Here is a 17,665-nt window from a genome sequence, read left to right as displayed (position 1 = left end):
CCACTGGTAACCGGGAGGTTGCTAGTTTGATCCCCAGCTTCTCCTAGGAGCTGGGGATCGAACTAGCAACCTGCTGGTTACCAGCCAACCCGCTCTGCCACCTGTCGCTCGATGGATGGATGAATGTGAAGTAGTGAATGTAAATGTAACTGTACATGCGTTGGCTCATTCCTGTCCGTGTGTCCGTCTTTCCCTCCAGGTCCAGCCGGTCCAAGGGATTCCCGCTCTTCTCCTGCCCCGACAAAAACAAGGTCAACTTCATCCCCCGTGGCTCTGCCTTCTGTCCCGTCAAACTCTGCCCCTCCCTCTGCTCCTCCTCCTCCGTCGCCCCCTCGTCCTACACTGACCTCGGTTTCCACGGCAACCCACCGGCGACCACCCCCACCATCAGAATCAAAGACACAGGCGCGGCGGGCGCGGGCGCCACCGACGGCAGCACAGACACAACGGATACCATCAGCACAGACCCGGGCAGCGAGGGCAGCATCGCTAAGGCACTCGTCGCCAGCAGCAGCTAGACCCGAGCCCGGCTCCCTCCAGCCGGGGGTTGGACCTCCAGAGCTGCCCGCTGCCCCCCGGTCCAGTCCCCCTCCTAAACATCCCACCCCAGCACCCCCAAGTATCCAGTGAAGAATGTTAAGAATACTCGTCACGCGGAGAGGAGTCCTATAGCCTTCTGCTGTCTAACCAAACCAGCGCCGCCTTTACGATGGAGGAATGTTCTCTTCCCCTTCTCCCTTCCTCCCTCCCTCCCTCCCTCCCTCGCTGGATGATTGACACTAAGCCCACCGTTGGCAGAGAGTCGGAGAACACGATCTCCAGGGGAGGTGTGTTGAAGCGATTTTGGCGGTTGGTGATTCCGTGGATACCGAGGAGGTAGAGTTCTCTGCATTCCCCCGCGGTCACAACGGGAAAAGGGCACCAAAACAGGAAGAACCACGGCCTCCATTAACCCCTATTGTTAGCCAGCAGGGCCTCAATCACGTCCCTCTCCACTATCACGAGCAGTCCCAGTTCCACTAAAGATGAAGGCCGTCTTGGGCCTGATACCTTTCTGTTCTGGGTGTGTGGTGAGCCGTCTGGGTGCTCGTGTGGGATCTACCTTGAGCTGCCTTGGTTCATGTCAGGCTTTTGGGAACAACCCCTCTCTCACAACTAACGCAGTGCTCTACCGCCTTCCTCACAGTGACAACCAGCCAACGGGCCTTAGTAACCAGGCAGCCATCTTGGTTCTGATTCAGAAGGCCAGCCGGGCAATGGAACCAAATGCCGAAGATAAGATGGCCGCCCGGTGAACAAGCCCAATAACACACAAAACGCTTTGATTATTTTATTTTGTTGCAAAAAAATAGAGAGGATATAAGACTGTTCAGTGTATTGTGTTCAGTAGAGAGCAGTTCTTTTCAAGAAAATACTAAAAAGGAGAAAAAAAAAATGAAACTGAAAGGGAGTGCAGGGCAGCGACAGGGGAACCGTTTTGTTAATGTTTGATCGTTCTAACCAGCTTATTTAACCGCTTAGTGTTCAGCAAGCTACTAGCTTGACCCATAAGCTTTTCCACACTGTTCATTCTAGTTTATAGCTGAAGCTAAGCGACTTAGCACACGGCCTAGCCGGCGCTAGCTACAGTACTAGCAGCACAGTGGACACAGGGAACCAGCCTTAATATATTGTACATATGGAGCTAGCCAGCTAACCAGCAACGCTCACCACATGCACCACACAGACAACACATATCTGATCATATGTGAGCCAATGACAACTCATGCGACACGCAAAGACCCCCCCGCCCCCCCCAGCGACAAATCCAAGGAAAAGAAACTCAGGTGTTGCAGAATGTATCCGTTAGTTCCCGTCTGGAAACCGCGGCCACGCCCCGGCAGTCAATCATTCCCGAGTCAAGACTATGAACTATGCTAAGCTAAGCTATGCTTCGAAAGGCCAGAGGGGCTGTGTGAGTGTGAACCAAACCGAGACCTTCCTCACAACACACACACACGCGTACACACTCACTCGCAGGTGTTCAAACGTTTCAGGTGCTACGACACATTCCACAGATCTGCGTTTCCTTGTTTGGCTGAGAGCACCGATGCCATCTGATTAGCCTCGTTAGCTCCTCTGTGCTAACTCGATAGCACGGCTAGTGCTAGTCCCGTTTTTTCGGCCGATTCCCGTTTTTGTAAATGATGTACCAAAGCAGATCGCAAAGATCAGAGAGAATAACCCCAGGCTTAGCAGACGCAAAGGACTTTTTTTTTTTATAGTGCCTTGTGTTTGGCCGAACTTTGTTTAAAACTACATTTTTGTGTAAATTGTTTACACAAGACTAAGCACTTACTTGGTAGTGGCCAGATATTCCGAATAAGATTCCGTAGGGAAAGACTTTTGATTTTTTGTGTGTGGTGTTGGAAGGGAAGGCAGTTGGACCACGTCTAAACATTTTGTTTTTTTGTACGATTAGGTTGCCTTAGAAGTTCCAAACCGGCCGTAGACATTCCTTATAAAAGTTTCCCCCCACCCAAAACAAAAATAACCCAATTAATAATTGTATTGGATGGAAGTCCAGTATGCCACGGCTTTACTTGAGTTTGAGAGATATTAGCTTTGTTCCAAAACGTGAGCTGTGCCAAGCCACTTGCACAACAAACCACAATGCTTTTAAAACATACAACCATTCCACGGACCTGTTAACCGTTTCACTTCTTTCCTTTCCAGCTTCAGGAGTTCAATCACAAACCCTTTTCTTTCTTTGCATGCTTCTGGTGCCGTGCAGTTAAACGACGATAGGCGTTCCTGGCACAAGTAATCGAGTTCTCCTGTGGATTACCTTTTGTATGTAGATCTTGTTTTTTGTTGTTTTTTTTTCAATAAAGTCAACAAGAAAAAAGCACCCTGATGGTACTGTCTTACAAAACACTCGCACAAAAAACATCTTCATTGAGCATCTTCATTGAACACCAATCGTGACACCACCCAACTTCAAACTTGTTTTATCGTTTTTTTCGCTTTTACAGTCTGTACAGTGTTCAAACACATGTTGGGACCTGATACCCAAAGTTCACCCATCACATTGAAATGTGCTATAGGTCAACCGATTCAATTCATCAGCTCATCTTTGAGCCCCTGTGGGCTACGTTTACCCATGTTTTACTATATAACTGGATGCAAATGTTCTCTTCATTGATGGTGGGGTGAAAGCAGAAATTAGCCAATCGCTACATTCACTCTTTAATATACACAGACAAATACTTGTCACATGGCTTGAATATCCAAACAGAATTCTGTTTCCCTCTTGATAGTATTTTAAGAGATAATAAAGTCAACCAAACACTTCAAATGAAACTGCAGGAGCTGCAACAACTTGGGTGAAATACATGTTTGCTAAACTAGATTCAGCAACCTGGTTTTCTCGAGAGCTGTTGCTGTACCTGTGGTTCGGTCTGAGCACTCGATCACGTAAAATGGCTAAATTAGTGTGACTGGTCGTTAGAATAAGGCTCTTCTCATGAAGAATTATAACCCATAAAAATCTATTATAGGTCCATGATTATGCAATAATGTGTGGGCCAAAATACGTTTATTTCCCAATGAGTAAAAGTGAAATTACCCTCTTAAATATGAATTTCCGCCCAATCCAATAATCCTAAATTATCACCTACGATACTTCTTTTTTTTAACATTAGACATGCAACATGCAGAAATAAATATATTTGTATAAAAAAAGTACTTGATACAGAAAGAACCCTGAACCCATGGTGTTCCCGAGTAAAAATAAATGTCCTTTCTTTCCAGATATTCAAAAACAATGCCTGGGAAGTGACTAATATGCATGTGTGTTACTTGTACAACATGAAGGGTGAATGTAATATATACAAAGGAAACTGGAAGGGTGGCTTGGTAAACGATAGCAGGGTTTGTAATCGAGAGACGAGTCGATCTCCCTTTGGATGACATATCTTTCCATTTCACTATCCTGGAAGATTCTGGAGACCGGTTTCAAACTTAGGAATTGCAAACTGTTCATTCAATACTCGACTCCTAAAACATCCCCTCTGGGGCCACACAATCTCCAGTGGAACACTGGTTTTCCCAACTGCTGCTTTCTAATTGGCTCAAATTGATGCCAATTGATGCCAATTTTGAGCCAATCATAAAGAGCCGGTGAATGGAGTGTTTTGGGTTTTTAACGGTAGAGGTTGGGTTACCCCTTTAAGACTGAAACACCTGTCGTCTGCAGCAGACTCGCTGTGTTTGCTTTGGATGTTTTCGGTTCTAGGTTCTGTTGATTTTTCTGGGAAAATCAGTTGGGAGCCAGCGCTGTTTGCCCTGACAGGACCATTCAATAAGTTCCATGAGGTATCTTGGCTCTCAATAACTCCTCTCTCCTCGCTGTCTGGGCTTGCTGAACTCAGCGACGCCGTGTACACACCCGCAGTAGGGCACTGTGGTTCTGAGTGGGGATGTTTTCACCTTTTAAACCTGGTTGTTTTCGCTTGAAAAAGTTGTACTGCCTGTTTGTAATTTCCAATTATGACTGGAAAGAAAATGGGTGGGTGCGTCACAACTCTTTTCTCTGACAGGTCACTTTGGAGGTGCAGCTGTATTTGAGCAAACATTCACTGAGGTATCTATGCTCGGGGGAAAAAAAAAGTCTAGCCCAGCATGAAACAACAGGTAGAACGAACTCAAAGGTGCTGTGGATGGGATTAAGGGGTATAATTTGAGTGTCATGTTTAGAAATGCCATAGCCATCCCCATAGGCTATTGCTGGGTTAAATGCTCTGACATGGTTGACAGCCCCGTAATCTGTTTGAGGAAAATCATGGCTAATATCTGACCAATCGGTGCCTCTTTTCCCTGATTGGTTGAGGGAATCGATCTTGCCTGTCAATCACATGCGTGAACACAGCGTTATCACATCTCCCCCCCAGCTGGACTTGAACCTTCTCCATGGTGGAGAAGAGAGGGAGGGGGCAATTGTTGGGGTGGGTACGTTTATGGAGCTTTAACAAAACGAAACATAACAAATCAAAACATACGTTCGAGTGTAGTCGTATGTTTCTGAAGATCTTCGTCCTCCAGAGCTGGTTTCTAAGGCCCAATCCCATTTCTACCCCTTACCCCTCCCCCTTACCCCTCCCCCTTGTTTTGAAGGGGTAAGGGGTAGGAATGGGATTGGGCCTTAGGCCTAATCCCATTCCTACCCCTTACGCCTTCCCCTTACCCCTTCAAAACAAGGGGGAGGGGTAAGGGAGAAGGGGTAAGGGGTAGGAATGGGATGGGCCCAAGGCTCCCCATGCCCGCCCTTGTAGGAGCACTCGTCCTACGCGTTGTGGAGGTCGTGTTCCCCGGGCTTGCCCAGGGCGTCGGGGTTAGAGAGAGGGTCCAGGTCAGCAAACAGGTTGAACCACGCAGAGAGGTCCTTGGATATGCCCGCCGCCGCCGCCGTCTCTGGAAGATAAGACCACCCCCATCAGGACTGTGCTGAGCGCTTCAGGGGAACCGTCCCACTAGACACTCATTGTTGTAATATGCGCGAGTATAGTGTTCAAAGCACACGTGTTAATCGGTTTCTGCAACAAAAACACGAAGAGGTTGGACCGTTGGTTTGCGTTATCTACATCGGTCCTCCATATCTAACCGGCCAATGGTCCAACTTTCCACTTATTTCCGGCAGAACCAGAGTTGACGTTGCAGACTGCAATGTTTTCAGTGCACACCGATTGGGGCAGAGCTCTTGTGTTACAGAATACTAAATGGTGACATTTCCCCTTTAAACAAAGTTTCTGGCCTAAGTTAGTTTTATCCATGGAAAGTCTTGGTCGCTCGGAGGGTGCTTAGAGAGCGCCCATTAAAGCCAGGCCGGGGCCAAAAGCCACCCCCTTAAACCTTTTCATGGTACAGTCCAGGGCTCTCTCAGAAAACGAATGACTTCATATGGTTTCCTCATTTGGCAGATGCCTACCTTTCGGAGGCGGTCTGGAGGGGCTCTTATTGGCTCCAGATGATTGCTTTGTTGCCGCGGCGACGGGCTGCGGAATGCTCTTGGCCCAATCTAAAATGGAGATTGAGAGTTGGGAGTTGATGGTCGAGGGACGTTTTTATCACGTCACGGCCCCCGCCATCCAACCCGTGATTTAATTACCGGTTCCTCCAAGGGAATCGATAAACCGAGAACATGTCGTTGGGGGGGAGGGGGGGGGGGTGGGGGAGAGACGACTCGGCATAACAAACAACAGATCAACAGCGTAAACACTGTCTCTCATTACAGAAATTACAATCAGCTGAACCTCAACCAGAGCGCTTTGTTAATGCGAGACAAAACCATATTAAAATACATTCTCCCCGCTCCCTTAACCACGCGCAAACTAATTGTGATGAATGCTGGACACAGAGCACGCAAGGGGGTGCATAACCAAATATGGACGTAGAGCTCCTTCCTCTACGAGCTCAGGCTAAGTATGTGTAATCCTGTGTGCCAACGTGCTAAAGAGTCTTTATGAAGATCAGCGTTGTTTTCTATCATTATGTCCGGGATGCAAGGTGGTCAAACTCATCTTTCCTCTTAAAGATTTCGGGATGTTCTTTTGCTTCCATGGGAATTAAAGATGAACTTGATTTTAAAACTAGTTGTGTTGTCGTCACTGGCATTTTTTGCTGTGGAAATGTGTGGAGGATGTGGAGTGTTCATTGCATCACTCATGGATTTAGTCACACAATTCTATGTGGTCCGTATCTGATCGGGAAATCTGTTGTCCTACAACATTCATGCATGTGGCAATATGAGTAGTAGGTCTATCGGCAAGTCAGTGATCTGCGGTTAATGAAAGAGAAGGCTGAACACTGGGAGTGGGACATGGTTTGGTTTCTGATAGTATTAACAGATCTGAGAGACCATCTTGAACGAGTCTGCTGCACAGACATTGAGGAAATGGATTGCTGGAGTTTAACCAAATCTCCCTTTGATTAGTAGAGTCCTTTCAACCTCAGTCAAACATTCACAAACAACCTCTTCAGTGAGCACAGCCCTCTCATCCCCCCCTTCTGAAACAACATTATACATCTAAAACCAAACCCACCAAATTAGCCCTAAAAACAGGAAGCCTCATCCACTGCAGACAGTGAATCCTGTGCTTCGCAATACATTTTATTGCAACGCCGTAGCCTTCCAGAGCTGGCCTCGACTCCTGGGCTGGAAATAGACTTAACGACAAACCAGGGCTGAGACGCGTTGGCAGCAGCTTCCCATAGCGGGCTGGAATGGAAACAGACTGCCCATTAAGTGGGCATTAGGAGCCCTAATCGCCACGCTGGTGTCCACGTCCATCACGTTGTACCGGCGCGGCTGGTAATAATAGGCTCTGTTTATCTCTGCCATCCGGGGGCTGGGACGGTGGCCCAACGTGCTCTGGTGAGCCACCCGGTCACGTGCAAGGGATGTTTTGTTTATCGACGGTAACCTTGGCGATGACACTCTTCAGTATATTGTCGTGACAAATAAACGATGGCTTAACGGAAGAAAGGTGTGGATGGAATGGTTTTAACACATTATCGTGTTTGACCTCTGACCTGTGGGCTGCATGCTCTCCAAGCTCTGGTCCAATAGGTGAGACGGCAGGAAGTAGTCCGCGTCCTGCTGGGTCCCCTCGGCTCCTCCCCCTCTCCCCGACACCTGACCCGACTCCATCCCAAGCCCCGCCCCTAGCTCCTCCCCCTCTCCGAACACCTCTCGCCACTCCTGGGAGAACTCGCCCTCCTTCAGAGTGGTTCCTCCCAGGATGTCATTCAGAAGGGCCATGATGTCCTTCTCCCCGCCTTCCTCTTCCTGATTGGTTGAGAGAAGGTCCTCACTTCCTGGATCACCAAATTGATTGCATGGTTTAAAAGGGGTTCGACAAAATAGTATAGTAAGTATGTAAATTGAGATATGTATGATCTGAAGATGGTTATTCACCTGTTGATTGGCTACTGATGTCCACATCTTCAAATAACTTTCCAGAAACTGATTGCAGCTGTGCTGTTAAAGGAAAGATTTATTTACAATTAAAATGTATTACAGTACAAAAACTGGCCAATAGTTATAGTGCATTAAATACTTTTTTTTAAGGGAAGGAGACGGGAAGAATTGTTTCAAGAATCTGGATACTGTAATTCAATGAAACACTTAAACTGGTGTGTCATTCATTAAAATTTGAACACTAGCCTAATTAGCATGGACTTTGCTTACCTTCTGTGGATTCATCATCTGTATTTCCATTTTTTCGGGACAGAAGCCTAAAAATAAAGGCCCATGACGAACACAATTAGATCACTCAATGAAGTACTGGTTTCACATTCAAGAGTCAAAACCCAAACTTTCAGCACAGGCGTCGTCACTCTGCGCCGTCAACGGCTGGACAGTGGAACATTTCAGCCTCCATGCATGAAGAACCAAACATAATATCCATCCTGTCTCACTGTCCGTCTGTGGCTTCGGCGCTGGGCTTCCCTCTGCTCCTCGCCTTCTCCTTCCTCTTGGAGGGCTGCCTCTGGTTTGGCTCCTGGAGGCACTGCGGGGGAAGAAAGAGGCTGTTCAGTGAAGGCCAGGTCTCGGGGGTCGACGGGGAAATCAATGCAGACAGCGGCGTGGAGCGCTGGGGACGCCCGCTGACCTTCAGAGAGGAGAAGTTGGAGTCCTGGCAGCCCTTGAAGCTCTCGTGAATGGCCGCCATGGTGTGTGACGTCTTCTCCCAGAAGTGCAGGAGGGTCGTCTGCAGCGCAAACAAACAGAACCAGCGCCGCCGCCGCGACAGCAAACATTAATCTGATGGTTCACAGCGGGGAAAAGAGCTCGCCTTTTGGACTGTGGGAAAGCCGGACTGTTCACCCATTAGTCATTTGCTCCTCAGAATCATCTAGTTTTCACCATTAAGGAGGACGGTGGATGGAAGGGGGTAAGGGACAGTTGGTTACGGATGCCTGCAGGTCAGGCTGTGGACACGGGTGTTGAAGTTCAAACCCTGACCCCTTTCAGCTGACCCCTTACCACCTAACCCCTAACCACTGGAAAAGTCTTTCCTCTGGCCTGGCAGGAGTCAGTTTGCCCGTGCCTTGCTAATAACCCCTAAGGCAGATTGTGTTACCTGAAGAGGAATACATTGCTACATTCATACAAGTCTTGCTTGTATGAATGTTGGTGTTTTCTGAGAGGCTGCACACTGTAGAAGAGCACGAGTTTTCATGCTGGGGGTCGGGACTCCCAAGAGGTTGGCTGGATAAGCCACAATATGCATCTATTTTAAATTAGGAGTTTTCATGCCTACACACACCATGATGAATGTTCTAGTTCAACATTTGTATATTTGAAAAGAAAACCTTGAGAGGGTAATACTGCATTGATGAACACTATACAGTACATATTACATTTGTAACGGATAATAAGGTAATAACAATGCATTGCTTATTTTAATGCAAAATATATATGGTATGGTCCTGGAGATGGACCTGATGTGAAGTTTAAGGGACAGTATTTCTAAGTTTCCACTGAGATAGTAGATGATAGATCAGCCTATCAATTGGTCCAGTCGACTGTGTTGGCCTGTAGGTATCCATTAAACATCTTGGTGGGCCCTCCCACTTGTGAAGGCACGAGGGGTCCATTCTGAAGCCTGTGTCGGCTGATAACACCCACACCTGGTGGCCCAACAGGGGCCCTTTGACCCCTGAGGTGGGGCCGTGGGAGGAAGGGAAGGGACGCCGGCGTGCCTGGTACGAGGTCAGCACGTGGGACAGGAGGTTGCAGCGGCTGGCCCCCAGCAGGTCCACCTTCTGGCACACGTCGTTCTTTAGTTTGTCAAAGCTGGTCTTGGTGGTCCTCACCTGGGCCTGAACCTGGTGGGGGGGAGAGGAGGTGAAGATACACTCTAAGCTCCGTGTTTAATGGGTTACGGGTGTGGTTCGGAATCACACGCAGATGCTAAGGCTTAGCTTTGGTAGAATATCGCTTTGTGTTTCCTGAATGTGGACCCAGAACTTAAACCAGTGGACGGTTTGGACAGTGTTTGGTGCCCTCTATTGGCAGGAGTTTGGTACTTTTTGTTTGATATCAAAATTGAGTCATTGCAACGTGGACAATCCAGGAAGCGCACTGCTACATCAGCTAAGCCCTGTCTTAGCATCACAACGATGCAGCATGGTGTTTACATATATTATAGAACTAGTGGAACACGGTTATACGGGCTCCAGGAATGTACTAAGGAACCAGCATTTTGACCAGTAACTAGGGAGAGGTTTGTGCCCGGGCAGAGTGGGCATGTACGTACGTAGACAAGCAACCAATCATATCGTTCATGCTTATTACAGTCCTGTGACAGCCACAGATACCAGATTATTCATAAACGATTGTATTATCAAGTTATTATCAATCAGCCCATCGATCAATGCCAAAGACGGTGTTCTCTCCAGAGATGGTTGCCGCACCTCAACCCATGCTAACATGCCCATCAAGCTAATATGCTAATAGAGTGTTACATGCCAACACGCCACATGCCAACACGCCAACATGCTAACATTTCAACGTGCTAACATGCCAACGTTCCAACGTGCTAACATGCTTGCATGCAAACGTGTCAACATTCTAACATGCTAACAGGCCAACACGCCCACACGCTAACACGCTAACATGCCAACAGGCTTATACGCTAACGCGCCGACACGCCAACGTTCTAACATGCTAACGTGCCGACGCGTTGGGTCGGGCGAGCTCTGCACCTTGCGGAACTTCTCCATCTGCTTGAGGCCGTCGGGGTCCAGCTCCTGGGAGACGTCCTTCATCCAGAGCAGCGCCCCGCGGTACTCGGTGCGGCTCTGCTCCATGCGGTTCACCGTCAGCCAGGTGTCGGAGATGGCCCTGTAGCGGAACGTCTCCACCTCCTGGTACAGCCGGCACAGCGGGCGGCGCAGAGCCAGCCTGGGAGGCCCCACGCACAAAGAGAAGACACACACACACACACACACACACACACACACACACACACACAGAATACACAGAACCACACAAACACACACACACACACACAGAACCACACATGAACAGAGCCACACACATACACAGAACCACACTTACACAAACACACACAAATACACACACACACACACACACACACACACACACACACACACACAGAATACACAGAACCACACACACAAACACACACACACACACACACACAGAACCACACATGAACAGAGCCACACACATACACAGAACCACACTTACACAAACACACACACACACACGCACGCACGCACGCACGCACACACACACACGCACGCACGCACGCACGCACGCACGCACGCACGCACGCACACACACACGCACGCACGCACGCACGCACGCACGCACGCACGCACGCACGCACACACACACACACACACACACACACACACACACACACACACACACACACACACACACACACACAGAATACACAGAACCACACACACAAACACACACACACACACACACAGAACCACACATGAACAGAGCCACACACATACACAGAACCACACTTACACAAACACACACAAATACACACACACATAAGCACATACACACAACCACACACTGGTCAACTGAATGGGTGTGACTATCGATGTGAAAATGGAAATAGTTTATTCGCTTCACAGCCTAGTTTCTGCAAGGGTTTTTGTGTTTTTGTGAAGAAAAGTGTAGCAAAGACGTGTTCATCGTTTGAGGGGTGGTTGGCTTCACTTGAGAATTGGACTGGATAGTGTAATGGCTATGGTGTCTGGGTTCGATCCCCATTGTCTGCACCCTGCCTTGTATAACTCGTACTTTGCCAAACCCCTACCTGCATTATGACTGACACCTGTTGAACTGAAAAAATAGTAACCACGGTAACCGACTCGCGCAAGCTCAACCTACCAGCTGCTCATCATATCGGTAACACTGATCAAGGGGTCGTCCTCAAACTACTCTGTCTATCGCTAACACAGCCCCGAAGGATCAATACATACCCCTCGTCCCTAATAGCCTCTCAGCTTCTTCTTTGACTTTTCCCCAACTTCTGAGGGCACATCCTTGATGGCCAATTTGAGATAAAACGGTTCTTTAGAAGAGTGCATCGCGCACTGCCTTGATGCTGCCACAGACTGACTTTTATATCACTTAAGATACCCGTATTGGATCCTTGATAAGGATATGTAAGGTAATGTAATAATAAACATATTGCATTGAGTACTTCAGTCTGCCTCTGCTGGGAAGGTGAGCCCAGCGCCTTGAGAGTACTTTGTGTACACCGCACGATAGAGGCTGGACAGAGGGGAACTGGGTGGTGTCCTGGAGGAGAAGGAAGGGGGGAGGTGGGGTGGGGTGCTTGTCCTAACCTCGGCTGGTAGAAGACACTAGAGTGTTTATGAAACTATTATTTAATTATCTAGACAGAGTGATATTTAGAGGTAGTGCTGGTACTCGTATATGTAGAGGCACAAGTTCTTGTAGAGTGTATATGTAGAGGTACTAGTGCTAGATAAGATGTATATGTTATGGGGCTTGTGCTGGTACATAGATTGTATATGTAGAGCTGGTAGATTTATGATTAGAGGTACCAGTTGTGGTAAAAAAGTGTCCATAGAGGTACCAGTTATGTTACAAAGTGTAGATGTAGAGAGATCTGGTCAACAGAGTGTATAGAGATACCAGTTCTGGTGTAGTGTGTGCGTGTAGCAGCGGTGGTAACCTCTGTTGGGAGGAGAAGCAGAGGGCCTTTCCTGTCGCCTGCATGATCTTCCCGGCTCGGCTGCGGTCGTGGCTGCCCTGGGCCCGCAGGAAACGGCCCAGCTCGTTCTCCTCCTGGGACAGGTCTGGAGGAGGAGGAGGAGGAGGAGAGGAGAGAGGGGAGAGAGGGGATAGAGGGGAGAGAGGGGATAGAGGGGAGAGAGGAAGCAGGAGAGAGGAGAGGGGAGAGAGGAAGAAGGAGAGAGGAGAGGGGAGAGGGGAGAGGGGAGAGGGGAGAGGAGGAGGAGTAGGAGGGGAGAGGGGAGAGAGGAAGAAGGAGAGAGGAGAGGGGAGGATAAGAGGGGAGAGGGGAGTGGAGGAGGAGTAGGAGGGGAGAGGAGGGGAAGGGGAGAGGGGGGAGGAGGAGGAAGAGGAGGAGGAGGAGAGAGGGGATGGCTTAGGGGGAGTCAGATCCGGTCAGGCCTAACAAGTGGCGTTTGGGAGCCAAGCGCCCCGATGATGTATGAATGTTATGTAATGACACTGTATTCCCTGAGACTTCACATCTGGGCCGGGTTAGGATAGGAAATGCCTCGGTTTCCTCATCGTATCCTCTGCCTTACGTGGTGAAAGAACCAAATTGATCACAGCAGCTGTCTTAAACTTTCCCCTCTGGGCCGTCCACCATAATGAGATCTCCTACACGACGCATTTAGGATGACAACTAGATCCACTGTTACCACCACTGGAAAACAAAACGCACCCAGGCCCTGGACACTATATTGGTCATCGTTTCAACTCTATATTCCTATTCCTGCTCGGCACTCTGTCCAGCTGTCTTTCTTTAAAGGTCCCATGACATGCTATTTTATGTATTCTTTAATATAGGTATTAGTGGGCAACTACACAGTATTCAAAGACGTTCCCTAAATTCAGCCGTGGTGCAGTTACAGCCACTCCGAGCCAGTCGCACATTGAGCTTCCCCCAAATGCGCTGTCGGTGGGCGTGTCAAGGAGGAGGGTGGGGGTGTGGCCCTGAGCAGCTTGCAGCCACCATGCGCTCTGTTTACAGTGGATGTATCGCAATGGCGAGCCGCACACAGCCTTTAGCCGTGTTCTGTAAATATTCTAGAACACACGGGAGTCCTGGAGCTCTATATCTAAATATTATCATATAGCCTACACAGATATCTATATCATATAATATATATTATCACGGCCAAAAGCTGTGTGAGCCGATATTATGAATCTCAAACGACCGCGTTGGGTTCTCCGACGTTCCTGGTTCTTCAACGTCCACATCAATGTGAATACACACACTGTAACGCAAGTGTTTCTTGTCGGTTCTTTGACGTGTCTTGTATTTCCACAACGAGACTGTCGTGGGGGTTATCTGAGCCATGGTTGAGAAGGAATTGGGGGAAAGGAACTTTGATTTGACTCGCTGAAGTACATGAACTGCGACATGCCGCCGGTTGCCGCGAGGCACCATCGCCCGGCAGCGGGCAGCCGGCAGCAGGCAGCGCGCGGTTCAGTCGACTTCAGGTTGATGTGAAAGTGGAAGAACCAGAGACGTCGCAGAACCCGACAAAGTCGTTTGTGATTCATAATATCGTCTGGAGGCGCACACAATATGTTATATGGTATAGATATCTATGTATATGATATTATTTAGATATAGAGCTCCAGGACTGTAACGCAAGTGTTGTACACTTCCTTATATGGATAACCGTTCTGCTGTTGGTGTGACGTCGGACTCTCGTATCTGGTATTTCTACAACGAGACTCGTATTGGGGGTTATCTCAGCCAAGGTTGAGAATGAATTGGGGGAAGGAACTTTGGCTTTGACTCCCTCAAGAACATGAACCACGACAAGGAGGAGAAAGGGATCTTTGCCGGGCAGCGCTTATGCACCTCCGCCTCCGGCGGTGGTCCCTCAGCGGGGCTCAAGCGGGAGACATTCGCCGCCAACTATCCCTTTCTCCTCCATGTCGTGGTTCATGTTCTTGAGGGAGTCAAAGCCAAAGTTCCTTCCCCCCAATTCATTCTCAACCTTGGCTGAGATAACCCCCAATACGAGTCTCGTTGTAGAAATACCAGACGTGTTATGCGCCATCACACCAACAGCAGAACGGTTATCCAAATAACAAGGAAGTGTACAACACTTGCGTTACAGTCCTGGAGCTCTATATCTAAATAATATCATATAATACATAGATATCTATATCATATAACATATTGTGTGCGCCTCCAGACGATATTATGAATCACAAACGACTTTGTCAGGTTCTGCGACGTCTCTGGTTCTTCCACATCAACCTGAAGTCGACTGAACCGCGCGCTGCCTGCGGCCGGCTGCCGGCTGCCCGCTGCCGAGCGATGGTGCCTCGCGGCAACCGGCGGCATGTCGCAGTTCATGTACTTCAGCGAGTCAAACCAAAGTTCCTTTCCCCCAATTCCTTCTCAACTATGGCTTAGATAACCCCCACGACAGTCTCGTTGTGGAAATACAAGACACGTCAAAGAACCGACAAGAAACACTTGCGTTACAGTGTGTGTATTCACACACACATGTGGCGCTCGCACGGTCGAGTCTCATTGGCGGGCCAACGTCTCTGGGCGGGCCAGGCAGAGTAAGGGGAGGAGCTGAGATTCCTCATGACGTCATGAGCACAGATTTCCAAATCAGCGCGCTTGAGCCTCCGTTTTTTCAAAGGCGAGCAGAACAGCTAGTGCTCGTTTTACACCAAACGCAAGTTTTAGCCACTGGGGGACCATAGGCAGGCTAGGGGAACTCATATTTATGTTAGAAAACCTCATAAATTGAGATTTTCATGTCATGGGACCTTTAAGAAGGTCGTGCAGCACTTGTAGCTAATCAAATATTGATTGTAGACTCAGCCTGAGTCTCTTTGGATAAGTAAGTGCTGCGACATGACTCGATGACTCCCACATGCACTGGTGGCCCGTGTGGTGTGGTACGGTGCAGTACTGTGTGGACCTACAGCAGATTCTCCTCTGGTACTGCTCGATCACCTTCAGCAGACCCATGCAGGTCCTCTGGACGGAGTGGAAGACCTGCAGAACAGAGTATGTTGTGTGCATAAGTGTGTACCGCGGTCGTAGTTCATTACCGAGTAACTAACAGCTCACAGATGTGACTCTGCTCACAAAGTCACAAGCAGATTTCCGAACACCTCTGGCACTGTGTGGCGTTATGTGGCTCAGGTGGTAGAGCAGGTTTGCTGGTAACCTGAAGGTCGCTAGTTCGATCCCCGGCTCCTCCTAGCTGAGAGTCGAGGTGTCCCTGAGCAGAGCACCTCACCCTGACTGCTCACCTTGGCATGGTTGAAACCGCTGTCGGTGTGTGTGGATGTGTGCATTAATGGGTGAAGGTTAGGCAATATTGCGCTTTGAGTGTCCACTGGTTCGAAAAGCCACACAGGAAGTGTCCGCCCCCCACAGGAAGTGGTCCTCCCCTCACCTCAAGCTTGGCGTCCAGGTCAGCGTCGGACGCCACCACGTGCTCGTCCTCCTTCTTGCCCGTGGCCTTGATGAGCGTCTGCTTGGTCTTCCAGAACCTTCTCTGGAACTGGTTCACCACAGACCGGTCCTGGGTCTTCAGGTAGCGGTCCACATAGTCCCGGGAATAGCTGGGAGGGGGACACACACACACACACACCGGGAACACTCTGGTGGGAACGCCACTGTCTTAGGAGGGTAAAGTCTGCTCCTCCCATCCTGTGGTTGTAAGTGTTTTGAGGGGATTTTGCAACGCCCCGATTGAAATTAGCCGACCAAGAATACAAGAAGCGGTATGTGACTCAGGAGGTAGAGTGGGTTGGCGGGTAAACTGAAGGTTGCTGGTTCGATCCCCGGCTCCTCCTTGCTGAGTGTTGAGGTGTCCCTACGCAAGGCACCTCACCCTAACTGCTCCCGACGAGCTGGCTAGCTAGACTCCGCCGTCGGTTAGTGGATGTGTGTATGAATGGGTGAATGTGAGGCAATATTGTACAGCGCTTTGAGTGGCCACTGGTTAGAAAAGCGCTCTATAAATGCAGTCCATTTACAATAAAACATCCTGAAAGTGGCAGCACTGTGTAGCGGACAGATGAGTTTTTCTTTACTCCCAGACTAAATGAATCACTACCGCTTTCCATGAGACAAGTGTTTGTTCTGGGTGGATTTAGAGGGCATTGATACTCACCAATTCGATCCGTCCATTATGTCTTCTACAAAAAAAGGCGTTCCTGAGGGGCAAAGCAAAAACAAGTTGTAGTGCATTTAGAATCATACCGACAGAGAGAGGATGGCACGTACGGTGAAGTGTGATGAGTAGTAATGGAGCGGGCTGCAAGTCATAGGACAGGTTCAATATTTATCTATGGCGTGGACTCCATTATTCGGCGGAACCACTGAGCCGCTCATCGTTTATTAACGTGATGAGCGAGTCCCTCTTGAACCAACACATCCCCACCTGCTCTGTATGTGTGTGCGTGTGTCCTTCTGGCCATATGATCAGGGCAATACGCTCGTCACGATGATAATAACATAGGCTTACTGTACAGTACAGCGGGGAGGCATGGACATACAGCACAGGACAAGATCATGTTATATTTTAGGGTGACACAGACTATCGCATAAATCGCATTCAAGAATGTATTTCCCATCTGTGCAGCATCAATCCGCACCATGCATTTCGCTCCTCAGTCTACGCCACAGGAGGTCAGACCAGCTGATCATTACCTTAATAATGCAACGATTATTAAACAGTCATACGGTTTAAACACGGTGAGGACCTACCAGATGTATAACAGGCTATCTACACGTCCTCCATCGTGTTCCCACACACCGTTAACTGCTGATTCGCGCTCGGCTACAGCATGTAAACAGCTGCTGATTCCGAGGAGCCGTACTGAGCGGGCATGACGTCATGCTGCCTGACG

General features: G+C 48.9%; 2 protein-coding genes and 1 long non-coding RNA gene across 7 annotated transcripts in view; 1 reads left to right on the top strand and 2 right to left on the bottom strand.

The window, feature by feature from the left end:
• Positions 1 to 2,890, top strand: part of LOC132467151 (glucocorticoid-induced transcript 1 protein) — a 21,715-nt gene extending 18,825 nt beyond the window's left edge. For all 5 annotated transcript variants that reach the window (XM_060064278.1, XM_060064277.1, XM_060064276.1 and 2 more), the window contains exon 9: positions 200 to 2,890. In XM_060064278.1, coding sequence (XP_059920261.1) covers positions 200 to 518 — 319 coding nt within the window. In that variant the 3' untranslated portion in view covers positions 519 to 2,890. The remainder of the gene's footprint in view (positions 1 to 199) is intronic.
• ica1 (islet cell autoantigen 1) lies at positions 2,269 to 17,665 on the bottom strand. Its single transcript, XM_060064271.1, has 14 exons — positions 17,523 to 17,665; positions 16,927 to 16,969; positions 16,204 to 16,372; positions 15,725 to 15,797; positions 12,741 to 12,864; positions 10,750 to 10,948; positions 9,745 to 9,870; positions 8,652 to 8,750; positions 8,458 to 8,549; positions 8,228 to 8,274; positions 7,955 to 8,017; positions 7,570 to 7,854; positions 5,966 to 6,055; positions 2,269 to 5,451 (listed from the first exon to the last, which is right to left on the bottom strand). Exons 2-14 carry the CDS (start codon positions 16,941 to 16,943, stop codon positions 5,324 to 5,326), a joined length of 1,512 nt encoding a protein of 503 aa, XP_059920254.1. The 5' UTR covers positions 16,944 to 16,969; positions 17,523 to 17,665; the 3' UTR covers positions 2,269 to 5,323.
• Positions 13,210 to 15,641, bottom strand: LOC132467180 (uncharacterized). Its single transcript, XR_009527960.1, has 2 exons — positions 15,566 to 15,641; positions 13,210 to 13,560 (listed from the first exon to the last, which is right to left on the bottom strand). It is a non-coding gene; the product is annotated as an uncharacterized LOC132467180 (long non-coding RNA).

The sequence above is a fragment of the Gadus macrocephalus genome, chromosome 11, assembly GCF_031168955.1.
Source record: "Gadus macrocephalus chromosome 11, ASM3116895v1".
Lineage (NCBI taxonomy): Eukaryota > Metazoa > Chordata > Actinopteri > Gadiformes > Gadidae > Gadus > Gadus macrocephalus.
The sequence above is the reverse complement of the archived record's forward strand: the minus strand, read 5'-3'. Positions and strand labels throughout refer to the sequence as shown.